At 43.4% G+C, this 24,279-nt stretch overlaps 1 protein-coding gene across 1 annotated transcript; it reads left to right on the top strand.

The window, feature by feature from the left end:
• Positions 1-18,565, top strand: LOC117873657 (C-type lectin domain family 1 member B-like). Its single transcript, XM_034763316.1, has 7 exons — positions 1-91; positions 3,576-3,671; positions 4,430-4,573; positions 5,882-6,036; positions 16,996-17,111; positions 17,980-18,056; positions 18,462-18,565. Exons 1-7 carry the CDS (start codon positions 1-3, stop codon positions 18,563-18,565), a joined length of 783 nt encoding a protein of 260 aa, XP_034619207.1.
• Positions 18,566-24,279: the final 5,714 nt, after the last annotated feature.

Genomic DNA, 24,279 nt, shown 5'->3' with positions numbered 1-24,279 from the left:
ATGACAGAGGAAATTACATATGGGGATCTGGAATTTAATAAATCTTATGCACTGGAAAATATTCCAAAGCCTCCCACTCCTGAGGGAAAAGGTACAATCTCTATTGGGCTTTTTTCGTTATTGTGCTAAAATTAGTTGGGCTGGGAAGTGCTCTCAACCTAGGCTTAGGCAGAATGGACCAGATTCGCTTCTCTAACTCCACACTCCTCAGTAGAGTTACACCAGTGGTGAATTTGTCCTGTTTTATTGTCATTATTAATTAACAGAAGGGCAGAAGCAGGCACATTTCTGCTCAAAGCATGGGTGGGAGATGCTGTCTCTCCCCTGAAGATTTTATTATGTAGGGACCCAATCCTGCAAACACTAACTGCTGAGAGCAGTACTTACTGCCATGAATAGTCCTAGTGACTTTGATGGATTACCCAGATGAGTGAGCAGTATGCCAGGTAGTAAGTGTTTGTGTGGGATCAGGCTCTAGAGCAGAGTTGGACAGTCTAGAGAAGATACTGTGCCATCAGTTCATAATCATTTTTGCAAAATCATCCATGGCATGATGCAGCCTAGATTAGGATTTTACTGTTGTCAAACTCTGGTCTGTGGGGAAGTGAAGATTTTTGTTTGCATTCATGTTTGACCTGCTCCAGGTTGCTTCTTGTAATTGTAACATTTGGTGACAAATTATAACCCACTTTTCTGGAGCAGAGTGTTTGTGCTGGCTCCATGTGAGGGAGTGAACACAGCCAGAGAGGAGGGAAACACTTTAAAGAGTCAAAGATGCATTTTTTTAAAAAAGTCCAAGGCGACATTAGTAAGTCGAAGAAAAAATCCCAATTCAATCTAGCCTTTTCCTGAAACAATGAATAGGAGATTATTTAAGCAAAACACTCACAAGTCAGGACATTGGTTTGCTGTGGCCCCCTGAACAATTTGAGCACAGAGCACCTGCAGCAGCATTTGCATTCAGCAATCCTGGAATGATTGAAACCAAAAACCACTTCCTTTTTTTGCCTTCAGGTTCCAGCTTGGGGCCGTAGCTTGGTAGGGAAGGTGGAAGGTTTTTTCATCTTTACATTCAAATAAATGTCAGATTATTTAGCAGTTTTGCCATCTCTATGAAAGTAGCGATCACCAGATGACATCAGTGTGTTACAGGCCCTGATTCCTGGCTGAGGCAAAGGAGCACACAGCATGATTCTGGAGGGGAATGCGCTGAGTAGCTTTAAGCCACCTTTGTGTTCTTCCTGATCCTGAGCCAGTTGTTCTTCAGTCCAGTCCTCTGGTATCAATTAGAGCAGTCAGAAGGCTGCTCCAACTTGTTCCAGTTGCTAGTGACCATTAATGGCCATTGGAGCAGTTGGGGATCACCAGAGCTCAGGGAAGCTGATGATTATTTATGCCTTGTTATGCCTTGAAGCATGAGGATCAATAGCCCTGGTAATTTTACCCTCGCTACTGTCACAGCAGACGATATTCCTTCTCCTATACATGTCTAATTCTTTGTTCTCACCATTTTATTATTTTTTAGGAAATTCAGCTTTCATTTTCAACCCCTTTGCTCACTCTTTTCATCCTTTCTGTCTAAACCTGGATCCATAAAAATATTTTCCATTAAAAAGATTGTGAAACAATAAAAAACAAAAAAACATTTAAGGGGGACTGGATGATGGTTGACGAGGGATGGAGGATAATTTTAGAGAAAAGGGAGGTAAGCTGATGGTGGGAAAGGACCTGTCATTGCCGGAAGAGAAGGCAGTAAATGGTTATTGGTTGGAGGAGATACCAGTGCTGGAATGGTGGACATCTCGTTTCCTCAGTATTATAGACTTTAGACTTTAAGGTCAGAAGGGGCCATTATGATCGTCTAGTCTGGCCTCCTGCACAATGCAGGCCACAGAATCTCACCCACCCACTCCTGTATCAAACCCCCACTGCTCCCCTTGGAAGACTGTTCCAGAACTTCACTCTTCTGATGGTTAGAAACCTTCATCTAATTTCAAGTCTAAACTTCCTGATGGCCAGTTTATATCAATTTCTTCTTGTGTCCACATTGGTGCTGAGCTTAAATAATTCCTCTCCCTCTCTGGTATTTATCCCTTTGATATATTTATAGAGAGCAATCATATCTCCCCTCAGCCTTCTTTTAGTTAGGCTAAACAAGCCAAGCTCTTTGAGTCTCCTTTCATAAGAAAGGTTTTCCATTCCTCGGATCATCCTAGTAGCCCTTCTCTGTACCTGTTCCAGTTTGAATTCATCCTTCTTAAACATGGGAGACCAGAACTGCACACAGTATTCCAGATGAGGTCTCACCAGTGCCTTATATAATGGTACTAACACCTCCTTATCTCTACTGGAAATACCTCACCTGATGCATTCCAAGACCGCATTAGCTTTTTTCACGGACATACCACATTGGTGACTCATAGTCATCCTGTGATCAACCAATACTCCGAGGTCCTTCTCTTCATCTGTTACTTCCAACTGATGTGTCCCCAGTTTATAACAAAACTTCTTGTTATTAATCCCTAAATGCATGACCTTGCACTTTTCACTATTAAATTTCATCCTATTACTATTACTCCAGTTTACAAGGTCATCCAGATCTTCCTGTATGATATACCAGTCCTCTCTATTTGCAATACTTCCCAGCCATGTGTCATCCACAAACTTTATTATCACATTCCCACTTTTTGTGCCAAGGTCAGTAATAAAAAGATTAAATAAGATTGGTCCCAAAACCGATCCCTGAGGAACTCCGCTAGTAACCTCCCTCCAGCCTGACAGTTCACCTTTCAGTATGACCTGTTGTAGTCTCCCCTTTAACCAGTTCCTTATCCATCTTTCATATTGATCCCCAACTTTTCCAATTTAGCTAATAATTCCCCATGTGGAACCATATCAAATGCCTTACTGAAATCGAGGTAAATTAGATCTACTGCGATTCCTTTGTCTAAAAGATCTGTTACCTTCTCAAAGCAGGAGATCATGTTGGTTTGGCACGATCTATTTTCTGTAAAACCATGTTGTATTTTGTCCCTATTACCATTGACCTCAATGTCCTTAACTACTTTCTCCTTCAAGCCATGGTGTTGCCTAATAAGGAGAAAATAGAAAAAACAACACCAAGTCTGAACTGTTGTGGAATAATGTGCAGTGGGTTTGATTCACCCCACATGTACAGACATGGCACATTACAAGTCCCTTCATCAGCAAAGGCTGTTGCTGTGGCCTGAGAAGAATTCACCCCTGTGAGGGCAGGTAATGCTTCCAGGTTTAATCTCTACTTTGGGCTCCATGGGAGCTCTGCAGACAGATTGCAGTGGGGGTGACCCCAGTCTGGTGTCTGTTTTGAGCAGTTGCAACTCCCTGCAGTGGAAGGGATGTTTTAGGCACCTTGTGTAGCTGCAGTCCCCTCCACGCAGACTTCTTATCGTCCTGTACCAGAGTCTGCACTATCAGCACATGACTCCGTGTCCTTGTGAGTGGGTGAGGAAAAGAAGAAAAACAATAGAAGCAAAATATGGAATTTTCAGAATCTGCCTCTTTTAGTTACTGAGTTCATTTCTGGTTTCTCTCAGGTCTCCTTACTTCATTCCCATGGCGTCTGGCTGCCCTGACTTTGCTCACATTGTGTCTGGCATTATTGGTAGGACTGCTAGCCCTGGGGGTTGTGTGTAAGTAACAATACATATTTATTTGGTGAATTTAATGATGGTGAAAGATGCCAGTTTGATATCCATCCCTATAGGTTGAAGTTCTTGATTTAGCCATAGAGCTGGTACAACACAGACAGGCTCCGCCTTACTCATTACTATACATTACCTTGGCCCTGCTCCAGTAGTATCACTACTACAAGTGACAATCTCAATAGCTCATTCATGCCTGGACCTCTCTTATTAAACTGCCAAAAGGGAGGCCTGTTTGTGTCAGCTGCAGTAATCTGTCCCAGTGGGAATAGGACTGACTTCCAGTATCTCATTTCTCGCTAATCTGCATCACTTTTGGATACTAGTGACCTGCTCTGGATACAAATTCAAGATGGAAAGGTGGAAGGGTCCATGTCCCATGAACAGGCCACTTCATTTAAAAAAAAAATAAACAGAAAAATTACATTTGACCCCTGAGTTCATCATTATCTGATATTTCTGTAAAATAAGGATGAAAAGAAATCAAGTCAATGGAATGACCAATAATTGAAAGCAACAATTATATTTTATTATTTATTCAGATTTAAATAATAAAAGGACAATTATAGAAAAGCTGTAGTCACCCTGATAATTAACACTTGTATTTAATAATCCCAGCAGCATTCAAAAGTAACTGTTCAGAAAAGAACAAAATGGAGCATGGACAGCCAGTGAGCCTAATGCAAAAAAAAAAAAGCTCCTTTCCATCCCAAAATCATGCTAGAAAATGTTTGTGTGAATTTCAGTTTTCCAGGTTACCAACATCTGCCAGGAAGAAAATGTAAAACTCAAAGAGAAGGAGAAAGCTCTGCAAACAAATTTCTCAGGCAGGCTGCAAGAAATAACAGAGAGTTTGTGTCTGGAAGGGGAAGTGAAGAATAAAAATAATGGTAAACAAAGTTGTAATACACCCAGACTTAATCCTTTGTCCCAGAATGAGTAATAACACAGGGCAATGCAATGCAATAGTCCCCTCACACACAGCATCTCACGCTAATCCTGAGCTCAGTAAAACCATTGCTGAGTAAACAGGGATTAAGGAGAGAAATGAGGTGTAAGGGAATTCTGTTTCCAGGACACTTTCTATTTTTATCCTCTCTGATGAAATTGCTTACAAGATAGATAATTAGAGCCTCTCATGATGGTGATAACAAACCACCAAGAACTAGAGTGAGATTAACCCATTTATTACACAGAATATGAAATAGATGTCAGGTGGGGATAGTACCCTTATAGTATTCAATGTGGTAAATCAGGATTCCACTCCCATTCAGTCTCTGGGATCAGGGGTAAGGGCACCATGAAGTGAAGTGTGTTGGAGTGTGGAAGGGGCACCATGCTCAGTCCTTTGGGAGGTAGGAGTGCCTCATATTTCTCAGAATAGACTCCTCTGACTAATTAAGGGGCAATACTAATGGTCTTCTAAGGCAAATTCAACATGGAACCTTAACGAAGGGTGAGTTAGGTGAATCAGAAAATGGGTAGAATAAACAGGAAAGATCTTAGGGTCTTTGATTGTGAAGCAGGGAATCAGCCCCAGGGAGATGGGAAAAAAGTAACTTACTTTGGAACTTTTGAAAAGGGATCTATTATCCAAATCTTACTGGTTGGAGAAAATCTGAGCAGGGTGATTGGCAATAATGGGAAATAACCCCCATCTCACAAAACTGTTGTGCAGGGAGAAATCAGATTGAAAAAGTGTCTGATTTTTTTCCACACGACTCATAAAACCATAAAAATTATTGGTGGGCACCACATGTTGCTGGTGGCCAATATTTTGTACATTCTCTGGATCCCTGTCCTCTGGCCAATTCAAGATTGTTAGTACAGTATATTTACCAATGCCAGACAGTTCTTCAAGCAATCAGACTTCTGCCATTTCCTTGGGAGACTATTCCATGGTCCAGTTAACCTCCATCCAAAGTATCAACATGGGGAAGGCAATGTCTGACAATGTCCAAATGAGTTCAGCGTTGACACTTTTTGCTTTGTTTTTACTTAGTCAAATTTCTTTTGAACTCAATGGAACTTTGACTCACTGAAGACTGAGTAAAATCTCAGTATTTGGAGTCATGGAGAATTAGGCATCACAACTCTTTGATTACCTTGCCATTCCAAGACAATGCCTGTAGCCCTCATTTTCTCCACATCACAGCGTGGGATTAAAAACAAAATGATGATTTTTCTCTTTTCTCCAGAAATGAGTTGTACACTCTGCCCCACAAACTGGCAACGAATGGGAGGAGACACCTGTTACTATATTTCTTCAGGGAAGAAGACATGGGAGGGGAGTCGGACCTTCTGTGCCTCACAAAATTCCACCCTTCTCATGATAAAAGACAAGGAGAAGCTGGTATGTTCCCCAGCCCAGCCTAGTTTCCTTTTATACTTTTATACTGTGTAACTTTCAGAAGTCTCCACAAAACAGAAAATATGTTTTGGCTAGTGTATCTCCAGCTATTCAATACCCGCAGACTCTGTACAGTAGGCCAGATCCATGTAAATTAGCATAATTCCAAAGACATCATTGTATAACAAGGGTTACTGATATTAAAATTTTATTGCCAGTCACAGCACATTAAAAATAAACACAGTTTATGTGACTCTCTTGAATCACAGCATAGTTATGAGCATTGAGTCTTCCACAAAGGATTTTTACCCCCCTTGGGGATAATTTAAGGCAGAGGATTGACCAGTGCTCTAAGGAAAACAGTTGTCCTGCTCTCCTGGCTGGTAGAGGGATGTAGAGGAGAGGTTTTAAAGTTGCAAGCCAGGTGTGCAGAGCCAGTCCTATTAAGAAAACAACAAGGAGTCTGGTGGCACCTTAAAGACTAACAGATTTATTTGGGCATAAGCTGTCGTGAGTAAAAACCTCACTTCTTCGGATGCAGACTAACAGACTAACACGGCTACCCCCTGATACTTGAGTCCTATTAAGAGTCTTGCAATGTTAAGAGGCTTGGTTGTGGTTGCTGGATACTGTCATTTTAAAGTATTTCCCCCCCTTCCCCGATAATAGCAATATGTGCTTTTGTTGCTTGGAGTTTGGCTTTACTTATTTGATCTGCCCAAACAAGAAATGCCCATCTCACATTCATTACATGTGAGACAATTGAGGGCAATTGCACCAGCATTTCCACAGCGTGGAGCAGCAAGGGTGGAGACTTGCCTCTCTCTCCATTTTATCTGGGGTATTTTCAGGCTGCACAGTTCCCTACATACACTGTGATATCCCCCAGCAATGTAGATGTCCTAAATGGCCAGGATCTGCACTTTCCTTTTTCTCCAGAGGCTATAAACAGCATAACTGCCCATAGTTGTAAGTTACCATACAACTCCAAGGAAGCAAATTTTTTCTTAAGGTGAAAGCATTACAGAGAGTACATATTAAAAGAACCTACATGCATGCTAATAAGTTTACCAGCGATCACTCCCAACTCCAACAAGGGTTCAATTAGGTGAGCTCTTCTTCAGACCACACCAAGGCGGTTTTCTGTTTGTAACAGCTTTCACTCAGAACACGTGCACTCGAGAAAATGTTCATCTTTCCTTTATCACTGTAGGGCCTTCATCTTCAGATTTCTGGGAGCAGGTAATCAGTAGACAATGGTTCTCTCCTCAGGGTGTAGCTTCAAAAGGCTGGGCTTTTGCACAATCAGAGGGGAGTAAATTTGCATTCACCTCCACCTAGAGATTCCCACCTAACTCTGTTTGTCCCAAAAGTTCATTCTTGTCTGGCACGTTGTTGAAAATAGTCCTTTGAAGCTCAACACTTTCCAAGACATTAGCTATGTCTGTTCCCTAGAGACATTACGTACAATCCCACATTTATAAATGAATTTTGAATTTTCAGTATAATGTACTCCATCTACACTTAAACTTCATTCAATAATTTTTTTCAAGGTCATTGCAGGGAATTGCCATATCTGCCATGTATCTGTCCTAAAGAACTGGGTGTAACAAGGGTGCTAGTAGAACCCATGGACGTATTTCCCAGAAAAGGTTAATTCCTCCTATGGTTTCTTCATTATGATCTTTCATAATTTCCCATTTCAACTCTTCAGATAATAAACATTGTGCTATCAAGCCACCATACATCCTTTAAAATTCCATACAGCGTCATTTCTCCCTTCTTCCCTTTGTTATCATACAGAGTAATTTGACAAACATCCTGTATAATTTTTCTCCCCTTCTTTCCCTTCTTATATCAAAAGCTTTGGGTGTAAACTTGAGACCTGGTCTGTCCACTCCCACCTGCAACCTGGTTTCTAGGAAGGGTGTGGGTTTCCTTTATCCACCAAGGGGTTGGCTGTCCCAATGATTGGTTGAAATTCCACATCCCCCTTGGAAATTTTGCAAGCAGCAATTTTTTGGACCAAAGGGAGAAATAAGGAAGGGATGCCTCCCTATGAAGTGGTTCTCAATCATGTTCTGCATTTACCAGCAAAGGGGTCAGGCAACGGAGATTCTTCAAACCTCCACCATAGCCAAATTCCTTTCTCTGCTCCACCTCCCCAGTGGGTCAAAACCCAGGGACTCTGTTGGCCTAACCTCAGCTTCTCTAGAGAGAGAAGGAGGAATCTTGATCCCATACCCCACTGAGGGCGGGGGTTTTGTTTCCCAGAACCTGAGTCAAGGTGAGCAGAATTCCTTCTCTCATAAGGTCTTTTACATTTTCACAGGTCATCAGACAGTCACAGACTGTGGGAAGAAATTCCCCTTCCTTCCCAGCTAGAATTACCTCTCTCATTTCCCTGGAGTATAAAGCTGTCTCTCCCAGTCCCAAGGACCAGTCATTTACCCCACGTGCATGGCATTTTATATCTTACAACAAAGATGACAATTGTAGTCAATCCTATGATAAATGAACTAAAGATTGATTGGCTAAGAAATACGAGAGTTATTCACAAAGTTAAAGCAGATATACGCAAATGAGTTACAGTCTATGATTTCCAAAAGCTGGCAGAGTTGTGGTAATGTCAGCTCTGTCTGCTAGGGCATCCTCAGGTTGACCCTGGGGATCTCTGCCTCTGTTTCATAGCTCCAGCCCTGTAAGAGTCCAAACAGCAAAGACTTTAAAAAGTTTCTTGCCAGCTCTTTTTATTTCCTTCTCCAGAATGCAAGCTGATGGGACAGGCCCTTTTACAAGTAGCCTCTTCATGAGTGTGAAGGGGCAATTAACCAGGTCGTTTATTATGATGTCCCCCACTGGCCCATTTAGTTTTCATGGATTTCTTGATGAGCATGAGACAAATCCTGCTGCTAGGTCACACTTTCAGAGGAAACATTTGTTACAGGTATAAAGCAAAACTTAAATATTACCTTATAGCATGTGATAAAGATATTACAAGTGAGATTAATGCCTGCAGCAATGTACAAGCATTTCATAAAATCTAAACACTAAAAGCATTGATATAAATCCAATATGCATATTAACCATACTAACACACAGGTGAAACAGACTGGTTTCCAGCAGTGACTTAGTCAGTACACTGGCTGAGGCCTAAAGCCTTGGCAAGATCTGGCTCCTGGTTTGCCAGTGCCCCTGCCCCATTTCAAAAACAATTAGATACACAGCCATGTCATCCCCTCCATAAAGAGAGGAAGTAGTTTGGAATCTCTGACTGCCCTGGGACAGGTATCTGAGGTCTAGCTTCACTTAGATTACTACAGTTCTGATGGTGCAGTTTCTCCATCTCGCACTGAGATTGACACTCCTTCCCCTTCTCTTCTCTCTAATGCTAGTGCTGTTACTCCTAGTCTGCTGTCTCTTGCTCCTGATCTTTAAGCTATTGGATTTTCAGATGCAGTGAGTCCCTTTCCAACTGTATCCTGCCCTGATCCACCTGTGGACCTGTCCCCAATCCCAGATGCAATGATATAAGAACATAAGAACGGCCATACCGGGTCAGACCAAAGGTCCATCTAGCCCAGTATCCTGTCTACCGACAGTGGCCAATGCCAGGTGCCCCAGAGGAGTGGACCTAACAGGCAATGATCAAGTGATCTCTCTCCTGCCATCCATCTCCATCCTCTGACAAACAGAGGCTAGGGACATCATTCCTTATCCATCCTGGCTAATAGCCATTAATGGACTTAACCACCATGAATTTATCCAGTTCTCTTTTAAACGCTGTTATAGTCCTAGCCTTCACAACCTCCTCAGGTAAGGAGTTCCACAAGTTGACTGTGCGCTGTGTGAAGAAGAACTTCCTTGTATTTGTTTTAAACCTGCTGCCTATTAATTTCATTTGGTGACTCCTAGTTCTTGTATTATGGGAATAAGTAAATAACTTTTCCTTATCCACTTTCTCCACATCACTCAAGGTTTTATATACCTCTATCATATCCCCCCTTAGTTTCCTCTTTTCCAAGCTGAAGAGTCCTAACCTCTTTAATCTCTCCTCATATGGGACCCTCTCCAAACCCCTAATCATTTTAGTTGCCCTTTTCTGACCCTTTTCTAGTGCCCGTATATCTTTTTTGAGATGAGGAGACCACATCTGTACGCAACATTCGAGATGTGGGCATACCATCAATTTATATAAGGGCAATAATATATTCTCAGTCTTATTCTCTATCCCCTTTTTAATGATTCCTAACATCCTGTTTGCTTTTTTGACCGCCTCTGTACACTGCGTGGACATCTTCAGAGAACTATCCACAATGACTCCAAGATCTTTTTCCTGACTTGTTGTAGCTAAATTAACCCCCATCATATTGTATAGTTGGGGTTATTTTTTCCAATGTGCATTACTTTACATTTCTCCACATTAAATTTCATTTGCCATTTTGTTGTCCAATCAGTTAGTTTTGTGAGATCTTTTTGAAGTTCGTCACAGTCTGCTTTGGTTTTAACTATTTTGAGCAGTTTAGTATCATCTGCAAACTTTGCCACCTCACTGTTTACCCCTTTCTCCAGATCATTTATGAATAAGTTGAATAGGATTGGTCCGAGGACTGACCCTTGGGGAACACCACCAGTTACCCCTCTCCATTCTGAGAATTTACAATTTATTCCTACCCTTTGTTCCCTGTCTTTTAACCAGTTCTCAATCCATGAAAGGACCTTCCCTTTTATCCCATGGCAGCTTAATTTACATAAGAGCCTTTGGTGAGGGACCTTGTCAAAGGCTTTCTGGAAATCTAAGTACACTATGTCCACTGGATCCCCTTGTCCACATGTTTGTTGACCCCTTCAAAAAACTCTAATAGATTAGTAAGACACGATTTCCCTTTACAGAAACCATGTTGACTATTGCTCAACAGTTTATGTTTTTCTATGTGTCTGACAATTTTATTCTTAACTATTGTTTCGACTAATGTGCCCGGTACCGACGTTAGACTTACCGGTCTGTAATTGCTGGGATCACCTCTAGAGCCCTTTTAAAATATTGGTGTTACATTAGCTAACTTCCAGTCATTGGGTACAGGAGCCGATTTAAGGGACAGGTTACAAACCTTAGTTAATAGTTCCGCAACTTCACATTTGAGTTCTTTCAGAACTCTTGGGTGAATGCCATCTGGTCCCGGTGACTTGTTAAGTTTATCAATTAATTCCAAAACCTCCTCTAGTGACACTTCAATCTGTGACAGTTCCTCAGTTTTGTCACCTACAAAAGCCGTCTCAGGTTTGGGATTCTCCCTAACATCCTCAGCCGTGAAGACTGAAGCAAAGAATCCATTTAGTTACTCCGCAATGACTTTATCGTCTTTACGTGCTCCTTTTGTATCTCGATCATCAAGGGGCCCCACTGGTTGTTTAGCAGGCTTCCTGCTTCTGATGTACTTAAAAAACATTTTGTTATTACCTTTGGAGTTTTTGGCTAGCCATTCTTCAAACTCCTCTTTGGCTTTTCTTATTACATTATTGGACTTAATTTGGCAGTGTTTATGCTCCTTTCTATTTGCCTCACTAGGATTTGACTTCCACTTTTTAAAGGAAGTCTTTTTATCTCTCACTGCTTCTTTTACATGGTTGTTAAGCCACGGTGGCTCTTTTTTAGTTCTTTTACTGTATTTCTTAATTTGGGGTTTACATTGAAGTTGGGCCTCTATTATGGTATCTTTAAAAAGCGCCCATGCAGCTTGCAGGGATTTCACTTTAGTCACTGTACTTTTTAACTTCTGTTTAACTAACCCCTTCATTTTTGCATAGTTCCCCCTTTTGAAATTAAATGCCACAGTGTTGGGCTATTGAGATGTTCTTCCCACCACAGGGATGTTGAATGCTATTGTATTATGGTCACTATTTCCAAGCGGTCCTGTTATAGTTACCTCTTGGACCAGCTCCTGCACTCCACTCAGGACTAAATCGAGAGTTGCCTCTCTCCTTGTGGTTTCCCGTACCAGCTGTTCCATGAAGCAGTTATTTAAAGTATCGAGAAATTTTGTCTCTGCATTTCATCCTGAAGTGAAATGTTCCCAGTCAATATGGGGATAATTGAAATCCCCCACTATTATTGAGTTCTTAATTTTGATAGCCTCTCTAATTTCCCTTAGCATTTCATCATCACTATCACTGTCCTGATCAGGTGGTCTATAATAGATCCCTAATGTTATATTCTTACTAGAGCATGAAATTTCTATCCATAGAGATTCTATGGAACATGTGGATTCACTTAAGATTTTTACTTCATTTGACTCTACATTTTCTTTCACATATAGTGCCACTCCCCCCCGCACGACCTGTTCTGTCCTTCCGATACATTTTGTATCCCGGAATGATTGTGTCCCATTGATTGCTCTCAGTCCACCAGGTTTCTGTGATGCCTATTATATCAATATCCTCCTTTATCACAAGGCACTTTAGTTCACCCATCTTATTATTTAGACTTCTAGCATTTGTGTACAAACACTTTAAAAACTTGTCACTGTTTATTTGTCTGCCCTTTTCTGATGTCAGATTCTTTTTTATGTGAATGTTTATCATCTGAGCTGGCCCTTACATTATCCTCTTCCATCCTTTGCTCCTGACTATAACCTGGAGATTCTCTATCATTAGACTCTCCCCTAAGAGAAGTCTCTGTCCGATCCACATGCTCCTCTGCAGCAGTCGGCTTTCCCCCATCTCCTAGTTTAAAAACTGCTCTACAACTATTTAAATGTTTAGTGCCAGCAGTCTGGTTCCACTTTGGTTTAGGTGGAGCCCATCTCTCCTGTATAGGCTCCCCCAATCCCAAAAGTTTCCCCAGTGCCTAATGAATGTAAACCTCTCCTCTCTACACCATCGTCTCATCCACTCATTGAGACTCTGAAGCTCTGCCTGCCTACCTGGCCCTGCATGTGGAACTGGGAGCATTTCTGAGAATGCCACCATAGAGATCCTGGATTTCGGTCTCTTTCCTAGCAGCCTAAATTTGGCCTCCAGGACATCTCTCCTACCCTTCCCTATGTCGTTGGTACCTACATGTACCACGACCACCGGCTCCTCCCCAGCACTACACATAAGTCTGTCTAGATGCCTCGAGAGATCCGCAACCTTCGCACCAGGCAGGCAAGTCACCATACAGTTCTCCCGGTCATCACAAACCAGCTATCTATGTTTCTAATGATTGAATCTGTATGTGGTTTCTGAGGGCCAGGAGCTCCTTGCACCAAATGCACACATACGCCACCCGCCCACAAGGCAGGTAGTCATATATGCTGCACTCAGTGCAATAAACTGGATAGTCCCCACTCTGCAGCTGGGCTTCTGCCTGCATTGTCTCCTAATTAATGAAAGGGTTATTTAAGCAAGAAGTTTTTAATGTAGTTTGGTTTATAGGTTTTAAGGGGAATAAAGGGACCCCCACACCCTTCCCATTCCCCTTGCGAAACTCCCTGTTGGCAGCCCCTGTTCGCAAAAGCTCCCTGGTTGCTTGTGCGCTGCTTTATAAAGCCCTGGCCTGTGTGAATGCCCCACCCACTGATTAAGGCCCAGCCAATTACCAGAGGCTTCTAGCTTTCAGACCTTCCTTTGAAGCTCACAGCTTCCAACTGCCAGCCACAGCACACGGTCCTTCAACCAACCAACCAAACAAACAGACTGACAAACACAAGCTCAGCACACAGGAAGTAACCCCCAAACACAAACAAACACACACTACAGACAGTCACTTACCCCAAGGGTGCTGTATTTGCTCCTCCTTCACCTGGAGAACTCCCTTGTGAAACTCCCTGTTAGCAGCCCCGTTCACAAAAAAAGATGCTAACTGTATGGAACATGGCTCCTGCTTTTGTCAACTTCTTTCTGGCCTCCCTCCATGGAGTCAGCTCCAAGATTTTCCCCACCTGCCGAACCCTCTGCCAGTGGTCTTTATGTTCTCTTCAGATGAGGAACATCCTTCCTCTTCTAGTTATTAGAGTACAGCATGTCAACTAGCTGTGTGTTTCCCTGGTCCTCTGTGTTCACATGCCTTTCTTTATACAGATCAATCAGCTGATTTTTCTTCAGCTGTTCATAACTCATTTTCCCCATCTCTTTTTTCACTATTCCTTTCCTGAAAAGATTATGAGATTTTGCTCTATGCTTTTTCTTCTACAGTAATTGCTTTCACTGCTGTTGGAATTTATGCATTATATATGCTACTTTTTCCACAATATATGTCACAGTTCAAGGTAATGCACCTATATTCCCCTACTGTAGTAAGTGAGTGCATCCACTCCAGGCTGCTGGTTTCTCAGACATCACCTCTCTTGGATGGAGACAAACATCTATCTCCCTGCTGACTAGGGAATTTCCAGGTGGCATAGTCCCCCGCCTACATTATGATAGCCCCCAGCAAGCCAGATGGCCAAAATAGCCAGCTTCTGTACCTAGCTTTCTCTCTAGAGGATATGAACAGCATAATTGCCCACAGTTTACCACACAGACCTTTCTAAGCAAGCACATTTATTCTGAAGGTGAAAGCATTGCAGAGAAAACATTAAACCCATAAAAGCTAATAAGCTTACAGAGATCACCTTCCAACTCCAAGGGCTCTGGTAGATGATCAGTCCCTCAGACCCTACGAAGGTGGTTTTCTGTTCACAACTGCTTCAACTCAGAATAAGCATACTCATGACATATTTAGTATTTCCTTTATACAAAGTTAGAGCTTTGATTGTGAGATTTCTGGGAACAGGTAATCAGCAGATAATGAGTCTCTCCACAGTGCATAGCTTCAAAAGGCTTTGTTTTATCATAAATAGAGGAGGGTAACTTTGCATTCACCTCCAGCTTGAGAATCCCATTTAACTATGTTTGTCCCAAAAGTTTATTCTTGTCTGCCCCAATGTTCAGTATAGTTCTTTGAAACTCATAACACTTCACAAGCTTTACACTGGCTACATCTGTCTCCTAGAGAAATTACATACTATTTCACAATAATACTTGGGTTTTAAATACAAAGGATTCCAAATACACTTAAACTTTATTCAACAAGGATTTTCAAGGGTATTGCAGGAAATTGACACATCTGTCATGATATGCACATATAAACATCAAATAAGTTTCATTTTAACAAACACTGTTACTCCTCCTTCCCTAGTGAGTATTTTATAAATGGGAAATATATTAAGTAGCTTTCAATATCCTTTTTTGGGGGGATGGACGGACGAAGGAAATCGATTTTAGATGTGAGATCTCAGCGATCTCATTTTGTTGTTAAATTCTGATTCTGTCTTTTCTTAAAAGACATGACAGACATACCCAAAAAGGGAAGAGACATGAACAGCGGAAGAGAGAAAATAATGGCTTCTGGTTTTGGGTTGAGGTTCACGTATTGAAGATCACAATCACAACATGTGTGTCGCATGACCCTAGTCAGCACTGCTTGGTCTGGTTCCTCTGAAAATGCACCAGGAGGGGTTGCTCTGATTTCCCTCTCACCAGACTGTAGGAGGCAAAAATTCCCCTGGAAGCAGGTTGCTTCAATATCATTTTCAACTTTTCAAACTGGTCATAGCAAAGACTAAGGGCTTGTCTACACTGGCACTTTACAGCGCTGCAACTTTCTTGCTCAGGAGTGTGAAAAAAATGGTGCTGGGAGCCATTCCCCCTCGGGGAGGTGTGGTTTTATAGCTGGGAGAGAGCACTGGTGCTCCGACTACACAGCCACATGAAAGCTCTGCCAAGACCAGTGCTTTAACATTGCTAGTGAAGACGTGCCCTAAGATTAGAGTTCTTCAGGCTGGCTAAGCAAGACACTTGAGGCAGTAGGCAAAAGAGAATGAAAAGATGTAGGAGGAATAAGGTGTGAATGGATATGTCAACTGAGGAAGTAAAATAGTAAGCATCTTAAATTCACATCTCTGCAATTGCCATGGAAATGGATGATTGTGTCATCTGATTACAGCTCCTCAACTAGTCAAGTTAGAAGATCTTTTAGGAACAAGAAGATACACATTGGGGTGATGGCAAATACCCAAGTCTGGAGAAACCTGGCTTTCACCTTTCACCTATTTTGAACAATTGGATAGTGTTCAACACAGCACATACAACAGCTCTCTAAGTGCTTGTCTACACTTACATTTTATAGCGCTCTAATTTGCTGGCTCAGGGGGGTGAAAAAATCACCCCCCAGAGCGCAGCAAGTCTGAGGTGGCTTACCAGGAGCGCTGGGAGCGCTCGTGCTTCAAAGCATTCCCGTGGCAGTGCTTTGAAGTTTCCAGTGTAGACATACCCTAAGAAATGCACTGGCTTCCTATTCATCTTCCACTGGTTTTTAGGGTATGGTACAAAGCCTGTTTTCTTTCTCAGGGAATTGGTTCAATGGGTGAAGGGCCTGATCCAAAGTCTCAGAAGGGTTTTGGATCAAACTCATAGTATGTGAGTTACTCTTGGGTGGGATAGTGATTTTTTTCCCAACTCTTGTCCAAAAGTCACATCTTATGTAAATATTAAACAAAAGTCCAAAAACTTTGTATGAAATAATTTTATAAATTCATAACTAAAATCAATCTTTCCTACACTGGCCAGGTTAAGGAGGCAGGTGGATGAGGGGGAATCTAATTTCTGTTTTATGAAAATACAAAAAGTCACTATATATAGTTATATTACCTAGCATTGCCTGTCCCTTTCCCCAGCTAATCAGAGTTTTTCTGTTCAGACAAGTCAGAATCCATCATATTTCAAAACGGTGTCTCTTAAGTTTTTCCTACAGCACTTGAATGGTCCTGCAAGCACAGAAAACAGGGCTCGCTCCCAGGTCTCATGATGAGGAAAACACCCCATTCTGTGGCACTTATCTTCTTTCAATGACTTCCATCTGTGTTATTGAACCTACAAACTTATGAATTAGATGAACTGGGGTTTTGTCTTTTATTAAAAGTTGTCCTCATTTCCTCATAGGATTACATAGGTCAATATTTTATTAAAGAAATGTACTGGATTGGATTATCACGTAAAACTGAAAGAGATGGCTGGTTTTGGGAGGACACCACAGCTCTTTCTACATCAGAAAAGGGGTAAGTTTTAATAAATTGGGTCAAGATTTTCATCAATGAGTATCTGAAGTTGGACTATGTCCATATTTAGGCATGGGAAGGTACCACCAGTTAGACCCACTAATTAACTAAACTATCCCACAATGTCCCCTCACCAATGACAAGAAACTTGCAATCCTGTCCAGCCTTGCTCCCAGCTGCCAAACCCTCCCACATTCCTCTTCGCAAGCTGCCACTGGGAGAAAAAAATATAGGCACTTCGCTGAGCAGCTGCAAAATCTCTCCCAGTCTGTCACTTTCTCTGGCACCAGTCAGTAGGCAGGGCCGGCTCTAGGCACCATCGCAGCAAGCACGTGCCTGTGGCGGCAAGCCATGGGGAGCGGCCTGCCGGTGGCTGTGAGGGCGGCAGGCAGGCGGCTTTTGGCAGTGCGCCTGCGGGAGGTCCGCCGGTCCCGCGGCTTCGGAGGCAATTCGGCGGCGGGGACGCCAATGGCGCAGCACCGGCGGACCTCCCGCAGGCATGCCGCCGAATCTGCGTGAACAGTGGACCGCCGGCAGGTGCGCCGCCGAAAGCCGCCTGCCTGCAGTGCTTGGGGCGGCAAAAAACATAGAGCCGCCACTGTCAGTAAAGAGGGGAGTGCTGTGGAGGATGCTCTTGGTGCCTGTCGGATGAGTGCTGTGTGCTGCTATTCAGGCAACCTGAGGTGGATTCCTTGGGCCCAGTCTCGCACTGATTTTAGGCTGTGCTTAGGAACACTGTGGAGGTTTGGATCCAATGTCATAGGAATTAGTGCTCTCCAGTGCACTGTGGATGACCCATCTGAGATCCCATCCTTGGGTTCTCTCACCACTTAGGGAACCAGTGGGAATATGAGCATTGTAAAGTCAGGTCTATCATCATAGGAGATCAGGGCACAGCACTGGGTAAAGCTTTTCAGTGGTTTGAAGAAATGTGTGTTCAAGAGGGTATGTCTACACTTGAGCTGGAGGTATAATTTTCAACTGGGGTAGACATACCTGTGCTAACTCTGACTGAGCTTGCACAGTTCTGTCTATATAAGCTAGGACTGATTCAGCTAGCATGATTGATACAGAACAGGCTTGTTACCCCAAGTACAATCCTACCTGAAACATAGGTATGTACTCAGGAATCTAGCCCTTCCTGCCACCTGTGCTGCTGCTCCCACATTGCAATTTTTAGGCACTAGTTAGATCAGAGCTAGTGCACGTTTGTCTGCTCATAGTTGGAAATTACATCTCCCAGCTCTCGTGAAGATATCCCTGTCTGATAATAGCTATATATGTAACAAAAATATGGCATAATATAACAACTGTTTCTTTTCTAGGATCTTTGTTTACAATGAGGCTAAGACCTGTGGAAGAAGTATATTTATGCCTCGAAAGGCTGTAATGAGAACAGTCTCTGGATCTGTGAGAAGGCACCCATCCAGCTGAGGCTAACAGACAATCAGTAGTAGTTTATCAGATTATCATGGTTGATCAGTATGAAATGTTTATTTATTAGCAGTGGGAAGAAGCTCTGTATTGTGTTGTGAGATTTTTGGTTCTGCAAAGTTTCCAAATGGGGATTTAAATAGGGGTTTAGTGAGATAATCAGCATCTTCATTTTCACTGTTTTAAGATGCTTTTACAAAAGTCAGATGCCTAAATCTACACACATAGTGGAGGCCATATGACCCCCTAGAGAATGCATAAAGTCTGCCAATCCAGTTCTGAAATGTACAAAAATGTGCTAGATTGAAATAGGCAACTCCAGAGAAAAAATAAACCTACTGAATTTAGATATTGCAAAGACTTATAGGGATTCAGCTTGTCCATCTCCTGGAAGCCCAGTGTATGATAGCTCACTATTGCCCATTTCTCAGATTGGGCATCATTTGCTATGGGGAAAAGGCTTTCAGTTGTCTTCCCCCAACCTGGGGTTGCTTGCCCCCTTGTCTTTCAGTCGCGCCAACCCCAAGATTTTCGATGTAATAATTAGGAAAGCAAAAATTGTCTGGTTTTTTTTCCTAATTCATAGTGCTATTTGAGACAGACTGCTCTATATGCCGATACAAGTTTTGCTCCCTCCAGAGTTTTCCTGAAATGATGCCTCTGTTCTCAGAGCTTTGGCTACTACAGGTTTCAACCACTTCCATTAAGAATAGTCTTCTGCATTCTCATTGATCTTACTTCTACAAAACATTGCTGGATCGCCAGCCTAAACATTTATTTTTTCTACAGTTTTATCACACACTAGTTACATTCACCAGTAACCCTAACCAAATCCCTCTGCCTCTCTGATGTTTTCATGTATCACATACTTATATAAGGTGGCTGTAATGGGGGGAGACTCACCACCAAGAGCTGAGGGGAATTAGCTCTTTCACAGCCTTGGAGTGCCCTCTTCAGGCCCCTGTCTCACCTTGCCAGACCCCCATGTCCCTCCCAGCCCTAGCGCCCCTTTCCCCTGGGGTTCTGCCCCTTGCAGTACCCCCCACAGTCTCAGTAGGTCTCCCCTCCCCAGAAAACCCCCATCCCCACCTTGCCTCAGTCTTGACTACTGCCAGTCTCCATCTAGCCCCCATTCACTTTGGCAGACTGCAGTATGATTGCCACTCATCACTGGCAAGGAGGGTTTGGTCCTGCTATCTCTACCTACGCTTGGGCTGCCCCTTTGCAACTCCAGTACTTATTTGGCCTTCCCCTAGGCCTGCAGCCTGGGGGGGTTTCCAGGCTGGTGCTCCCCAGCCCTGCTCCACCTCAGGTACTTAGCTCAGCTTCCCCAGCAGCCAGGCCCATCTTCCTCCACAGCTAGATGAGACTCTGTCTGAGTGCCTGGCTCACAGTCCCTTTTATAAGGGCCAGCTGTGGTCTGTTTGGGGTGTGGGCCCAGCTGTGCCTGCTTCTCCAATCACCCTAGCTCCTTTTCTTTCCAGCCACAGCCCTCTCCCAGGGCTGTTTTAAGCTCCTCCAGGCAGGAGAGGGGTGACCACCATGCTACAGTGGCAGTATCACTAAAAAGTTATTACTTAGCCAGTTATGCATAGGTAGCTCTTTTAATCTTTCTTCATAAGTGAATCATTCCATCCCATTAACCATTTCATGGGGGAATGGGGATGCAGAAATTGATCTACTTTACTTTTTCAGAGTTGTTCTCTATTGTATACCTAATAATATTGTAGGACATATTGAAATCACTCTTAATACCATGTACAAAAAACCTCCAGAACTCACTGTCATAGGTCATGAGAACTGGATTGCTTGGTAAACAGGGCACAAGATAACAATATGTTTTAATACTGCTAACTGTAAAGTTATCTGTCTAGGAACAAAGACTGTAGGTCAGGGGTCGGCAACCTTTTAGAAGTGGGGTGCCGAGTCTTCATTTATTCACTGTAATTTAAGGTTTCGTGTGCCAGTAATACATTTTAACGTTTTTAGAAGGTCTCTTTCTATAAGTCTATAATATATGATTAAACTATTGTTGTATGTAAAGTAAATAAGGTCTTTAAAATGTTTAAGAGCCTTCATTTAAAATTAAATTAAAATGCAGAGCCCCCCGGACCAGTGGCCAGGACGCTTGCAGTGCGAGTGCCACTGAAAATCAGCTCGCGTGCCACCTTCGGCACACGTGCCATAGGTTGCCTACCCCTGCTGTAGGCCATACTTACAGGATGGAGGACTTTGTCCTCAGAAGCAGTGACTCTGAAAAAGACTTGGGGGACATAGTGGATAATCAGCTGAACATGAGCTCTCAGTGTGATGCTGTGGCCAGAAGGACTAACTCAATCCTTGGGTGTATAAACAGGGAATCTTGAGTAGGAATCAAAATTTTCTCTTCTGTATTTGGCACTGATATGACCTGGCTAGTGTGTCCAGTTCAGATGTTCACAATTCACAGAGGATGTTGATAAATTGGAGAGGGTTTAAAGGAGAACCACAAGAATGATTAAATAATTGGAAAACCTGCCTTATAGGGATAGTCTCATGGAGCTCAATCTATTTAGCTTAATACACAGAAGGTTAAGGGATGACTTGATCAATCTGTAAGTGCCTACATGGGGAACAAATGTTCGATAACGGGCTCTGTAATCTAGAAGACATAGACATAACAAGATCCACTGGCTGGAAGTTGAAGCTAGGTAATTTCAGATTGGAAATACAGCATAATTTTTTAACAGTGAGAGTACTTAACCACTGGAACAACTTAGCAAGGGTTGTGATGGATTCAAGATTGGATGTTTTTCCTAAAAGATCTGCTCTAGTTCAACTACATCCAAGTACTACAAATCAGTTGTGGAATTACTTCTGGGAAGTTCTATGGCCTGTGTTATACAGGAGGACAAACTAGATGATCACAGTGGTCCTTTCTGGCCGTAGAATACTGTACCTTGCTTTTAAAATGTACTGGATAGTTTTGGGGTCATAATAACTGTGATGGGTTGGATCACAGAAACACCCTTCGGAGCTGTCACCTGATGTGCCAAGACTACTTCTTCCCCTGCCTTTCTGCCGCATCAGCTTAGGACTTCAGTGCCCTGCCTGGTTTGAGCCAGACTCGCTAGCCTGCTGCAAACCCAGACCCAGGTTTGAATTACGTCCCCTAACAGCTGCAGGTTTACCTGAAAGCAGCTAACAGAAGTGTTCTTGTCTTTAACACTCAGATGTCCAACTCCCAATGGGGTCTAAACCCAAATAAATCCGTTTTATCCTGTATAAAGCTTATGCAGGGTAAACTCATAAATTGTTCACCCTCTATAACACTGACAGAGAGATATGCACAGGTGTTTGCCCACCCAGGTATTAACACATACTCTGAGTTAATTAATAAGTAAAAAGTGATTTTATTAAATACAGAAAGTAGGATTTAAGTGGTTCTAAGTAGTAACAGACAGAACAAAGTAAGTCACCAAGCAAAATAAAATAAAACACTCAAGTCTACGTCTAATCAAACTGAATACAGATAACCTCACCCTTAGAGATGCTTCAGTAAGTTTTTTCCTCACACTGGACACCTTCTAGGCCTGGGCACAATTCTTTCCCTGGTACAGCTCTTGTTCCAGCTCAGGTGGTAGCTAGAGCATTCCTCATGATGGCTCCCTCTTTTCTCTGTTCCACCCACTTATATATCCTTTGCATAAGGCGGGAATCCTTTGTCCCTCTGGGTTCCCACCCCCGCCATCACTGGAAAAGCACCAGGTTAAAGATGAATTCCAGTTCAGGTGACATGATCACATGTCACTGTAAGATCCCGAGCCTTCATTCCTCCCAGCCTGATTCACAGGAAGGCTTGCCTGCAAACAGAGCCATCCACAGTCAATTGTCCTGGTTGATGGGAGCCATCAAGATTCCAAACCACCATTAATTGCCCACACTTTGCATAATTAGAATAGGCCCTCAGAGTTATATTTCATATTTCTATTTTTAGATACAAGAGTGATACATTTATAGAAACAGGATTAACACACTCAGATTATAAACTTTGTAAATGATACCTTACAAGAGACCTTTTGCATGAAGCATATTCCAGTTACATTATATTCACTCATTAACATATTTTTATAAAATCATATAGACTGCAACATTTACAGTAACATTTACAGTTATGCAACAGAAGAGAATAATAATTGGATTTCTGCAATGAACTCTGCTTGGGGCTACTACAGAAGGCCATTAGGAAATTTCAGGTAGAGAAGAGTTTAGCTTCTCACTCACATAACACTGATTCTGGAAAGGAATGTGCACATCCCTCTATGCTCCAGAAACTGCACTGGCTTCCAGGCTCAATTCAAAGTGTTGCTATTGATCTGAATGACCTTTTTGGTTTGGAGGCTCTGTACCTTACAGACCAAATCTTTGCTTTATGGTTTCTCCCATCACTTGAGATTGCTTAGGACACTTGAGTTTACAGTTCCCAGATGTTCATCTGGGAATGGAGGTGTAGCAAGGTCTCAGTTGGTCTGCCGAGCTGCTGGGGGGCTGTGGGGAGCTACTGCCTTGCCGAAAAGCCTTGGTCACACCTCTCTGTCAATGGGGATTTAGTGGAGGGAGGTGTGCCGTCAAAATTGGCGTGACACAGGACTATCAGCCAGAGTCCGTGATATGCCCCTAAAGCTGGGGAGCGCCGGCAAGGCTCTTTCTCAGGGGTCTGCCAGCTGACGTGGGGTGGCAGGGGTAGGGGAACGCAGGCCCACCTGACTCCACTGCGTTCCAGCCCAGGGCCCTGACAGTGGCGGAGGAAGGGTCCTGCCACTGGGTCAGTGGGGATCCATCCGCAACACGCTGACCAAATACTGACTCACCGCACTGTCCAGTTTTGCCTGGGCTATTTCCTACCTGGTCTCTCGAGGGGGTCCCCCTGGTTCATCCAACTCGTCTGGATATTCAGCCACCGATAGCCCCGGTAGCTCCAGCTCACCCTGAGCGTCAAGCTCACTCTGGCTCGGCTCTCTGCCTGGCTCCTCCAGTTCCTTGGGGTACTCTGCGGCCGCCAGTCCTGGTAGCCCGAGTCCTTCCTCAAGGCCAGGTTTCCCCTGGTCCAGGGCCTCCCCTGGCTCGGCAGCAGGGTCTGCAGGGAACAGCCACAGTCTGTGTCTGTCTCCCTCCCTGGTGCTGCCCTGACTGGGCTAAGGGCCCCGCCTTTTGTACTTCCTGTTCCACCCCTCCCCTTCTGGGGGGTGAAGTAAGCTTTGCCTGGCCCTGCCCACTCAGGCTGAGAGAGTGGCTCTTTAACCTCTGGTTCGCAGGGAGGCCACCCTGGCTCCCTACACACCCCACCCCTCAAATCCAGCTCCCGACTTTCAGAGCTGGTTTCCTCACCCTCCCCTAAGCGGGATAGAAGGTCCACGTTGGTGTTGTCCCTTCCCACCTGATGGTGAAAGCGTAGGTCTGCAGAGCTAGATACCACCGCATAAGCCTGGCATTAGTGTCCTTCATCTTATTGAGCCACTTCAGGGGCGCATGGTCGATAACAAGTAGAAAGGGAGCCATGAGGATGTAATAGTGTAATAGTGGAGGGAGTCAACCACCCACTTAAATGCTAGGTCCTCTTTCTCAATGACAGAGTAATTCCTTTCTCTGGGGAACAGCTTCCGACTGAGATAAGCAATAGGGTGTTCCTCACCGTCCACCTTCTGTGAGAGGACTGCCCCAAGCCCTACCCCTGAGGCGCTAGTCTGAATGATGA

This window comes from Trachemys scripta, chromosome 1, assembly GCF_013100865.1.
Source record: "Trachemys scripta elegans isolate TJP31775 chromosome 1, CAS_Tse_1.0, whole genome shotgun sequence".
NCBI lineage: Eukaryota > Metazoa > Chordata > Testudines > Emydidae > Trachemys > Trachemys scripta.
The sequence above is the reverse complement of the archived record's forward strand: the minus strand, read 5'-3'. Positions and strand labels throughout refer to the sequence as shown.

Bases quoted from the DNA above. Each gene is read 5' to 3' on its own strand.
- LOC117873657 (XM_034763316.1), top strand. From the start codon at position 1: ATGACAGAGGAAATTACATATGGGGATCTGGAATTTAATAAATCTTAT. The intron at 4,574-5,881 runs GTAAACAAAGTT...TCTTTTCTCCAG, and splicing joins AGTGAAGAATAAAAATAATG to AAATGAGTTGTACACTCTGC. The intron at 6,037-16,995 runs GTATGTTCCCCA...ATTTCCTCATAG, and splicing joins TAAAAGACAAGGAGAAGCTG to GATTACATAGGTCAATATTT.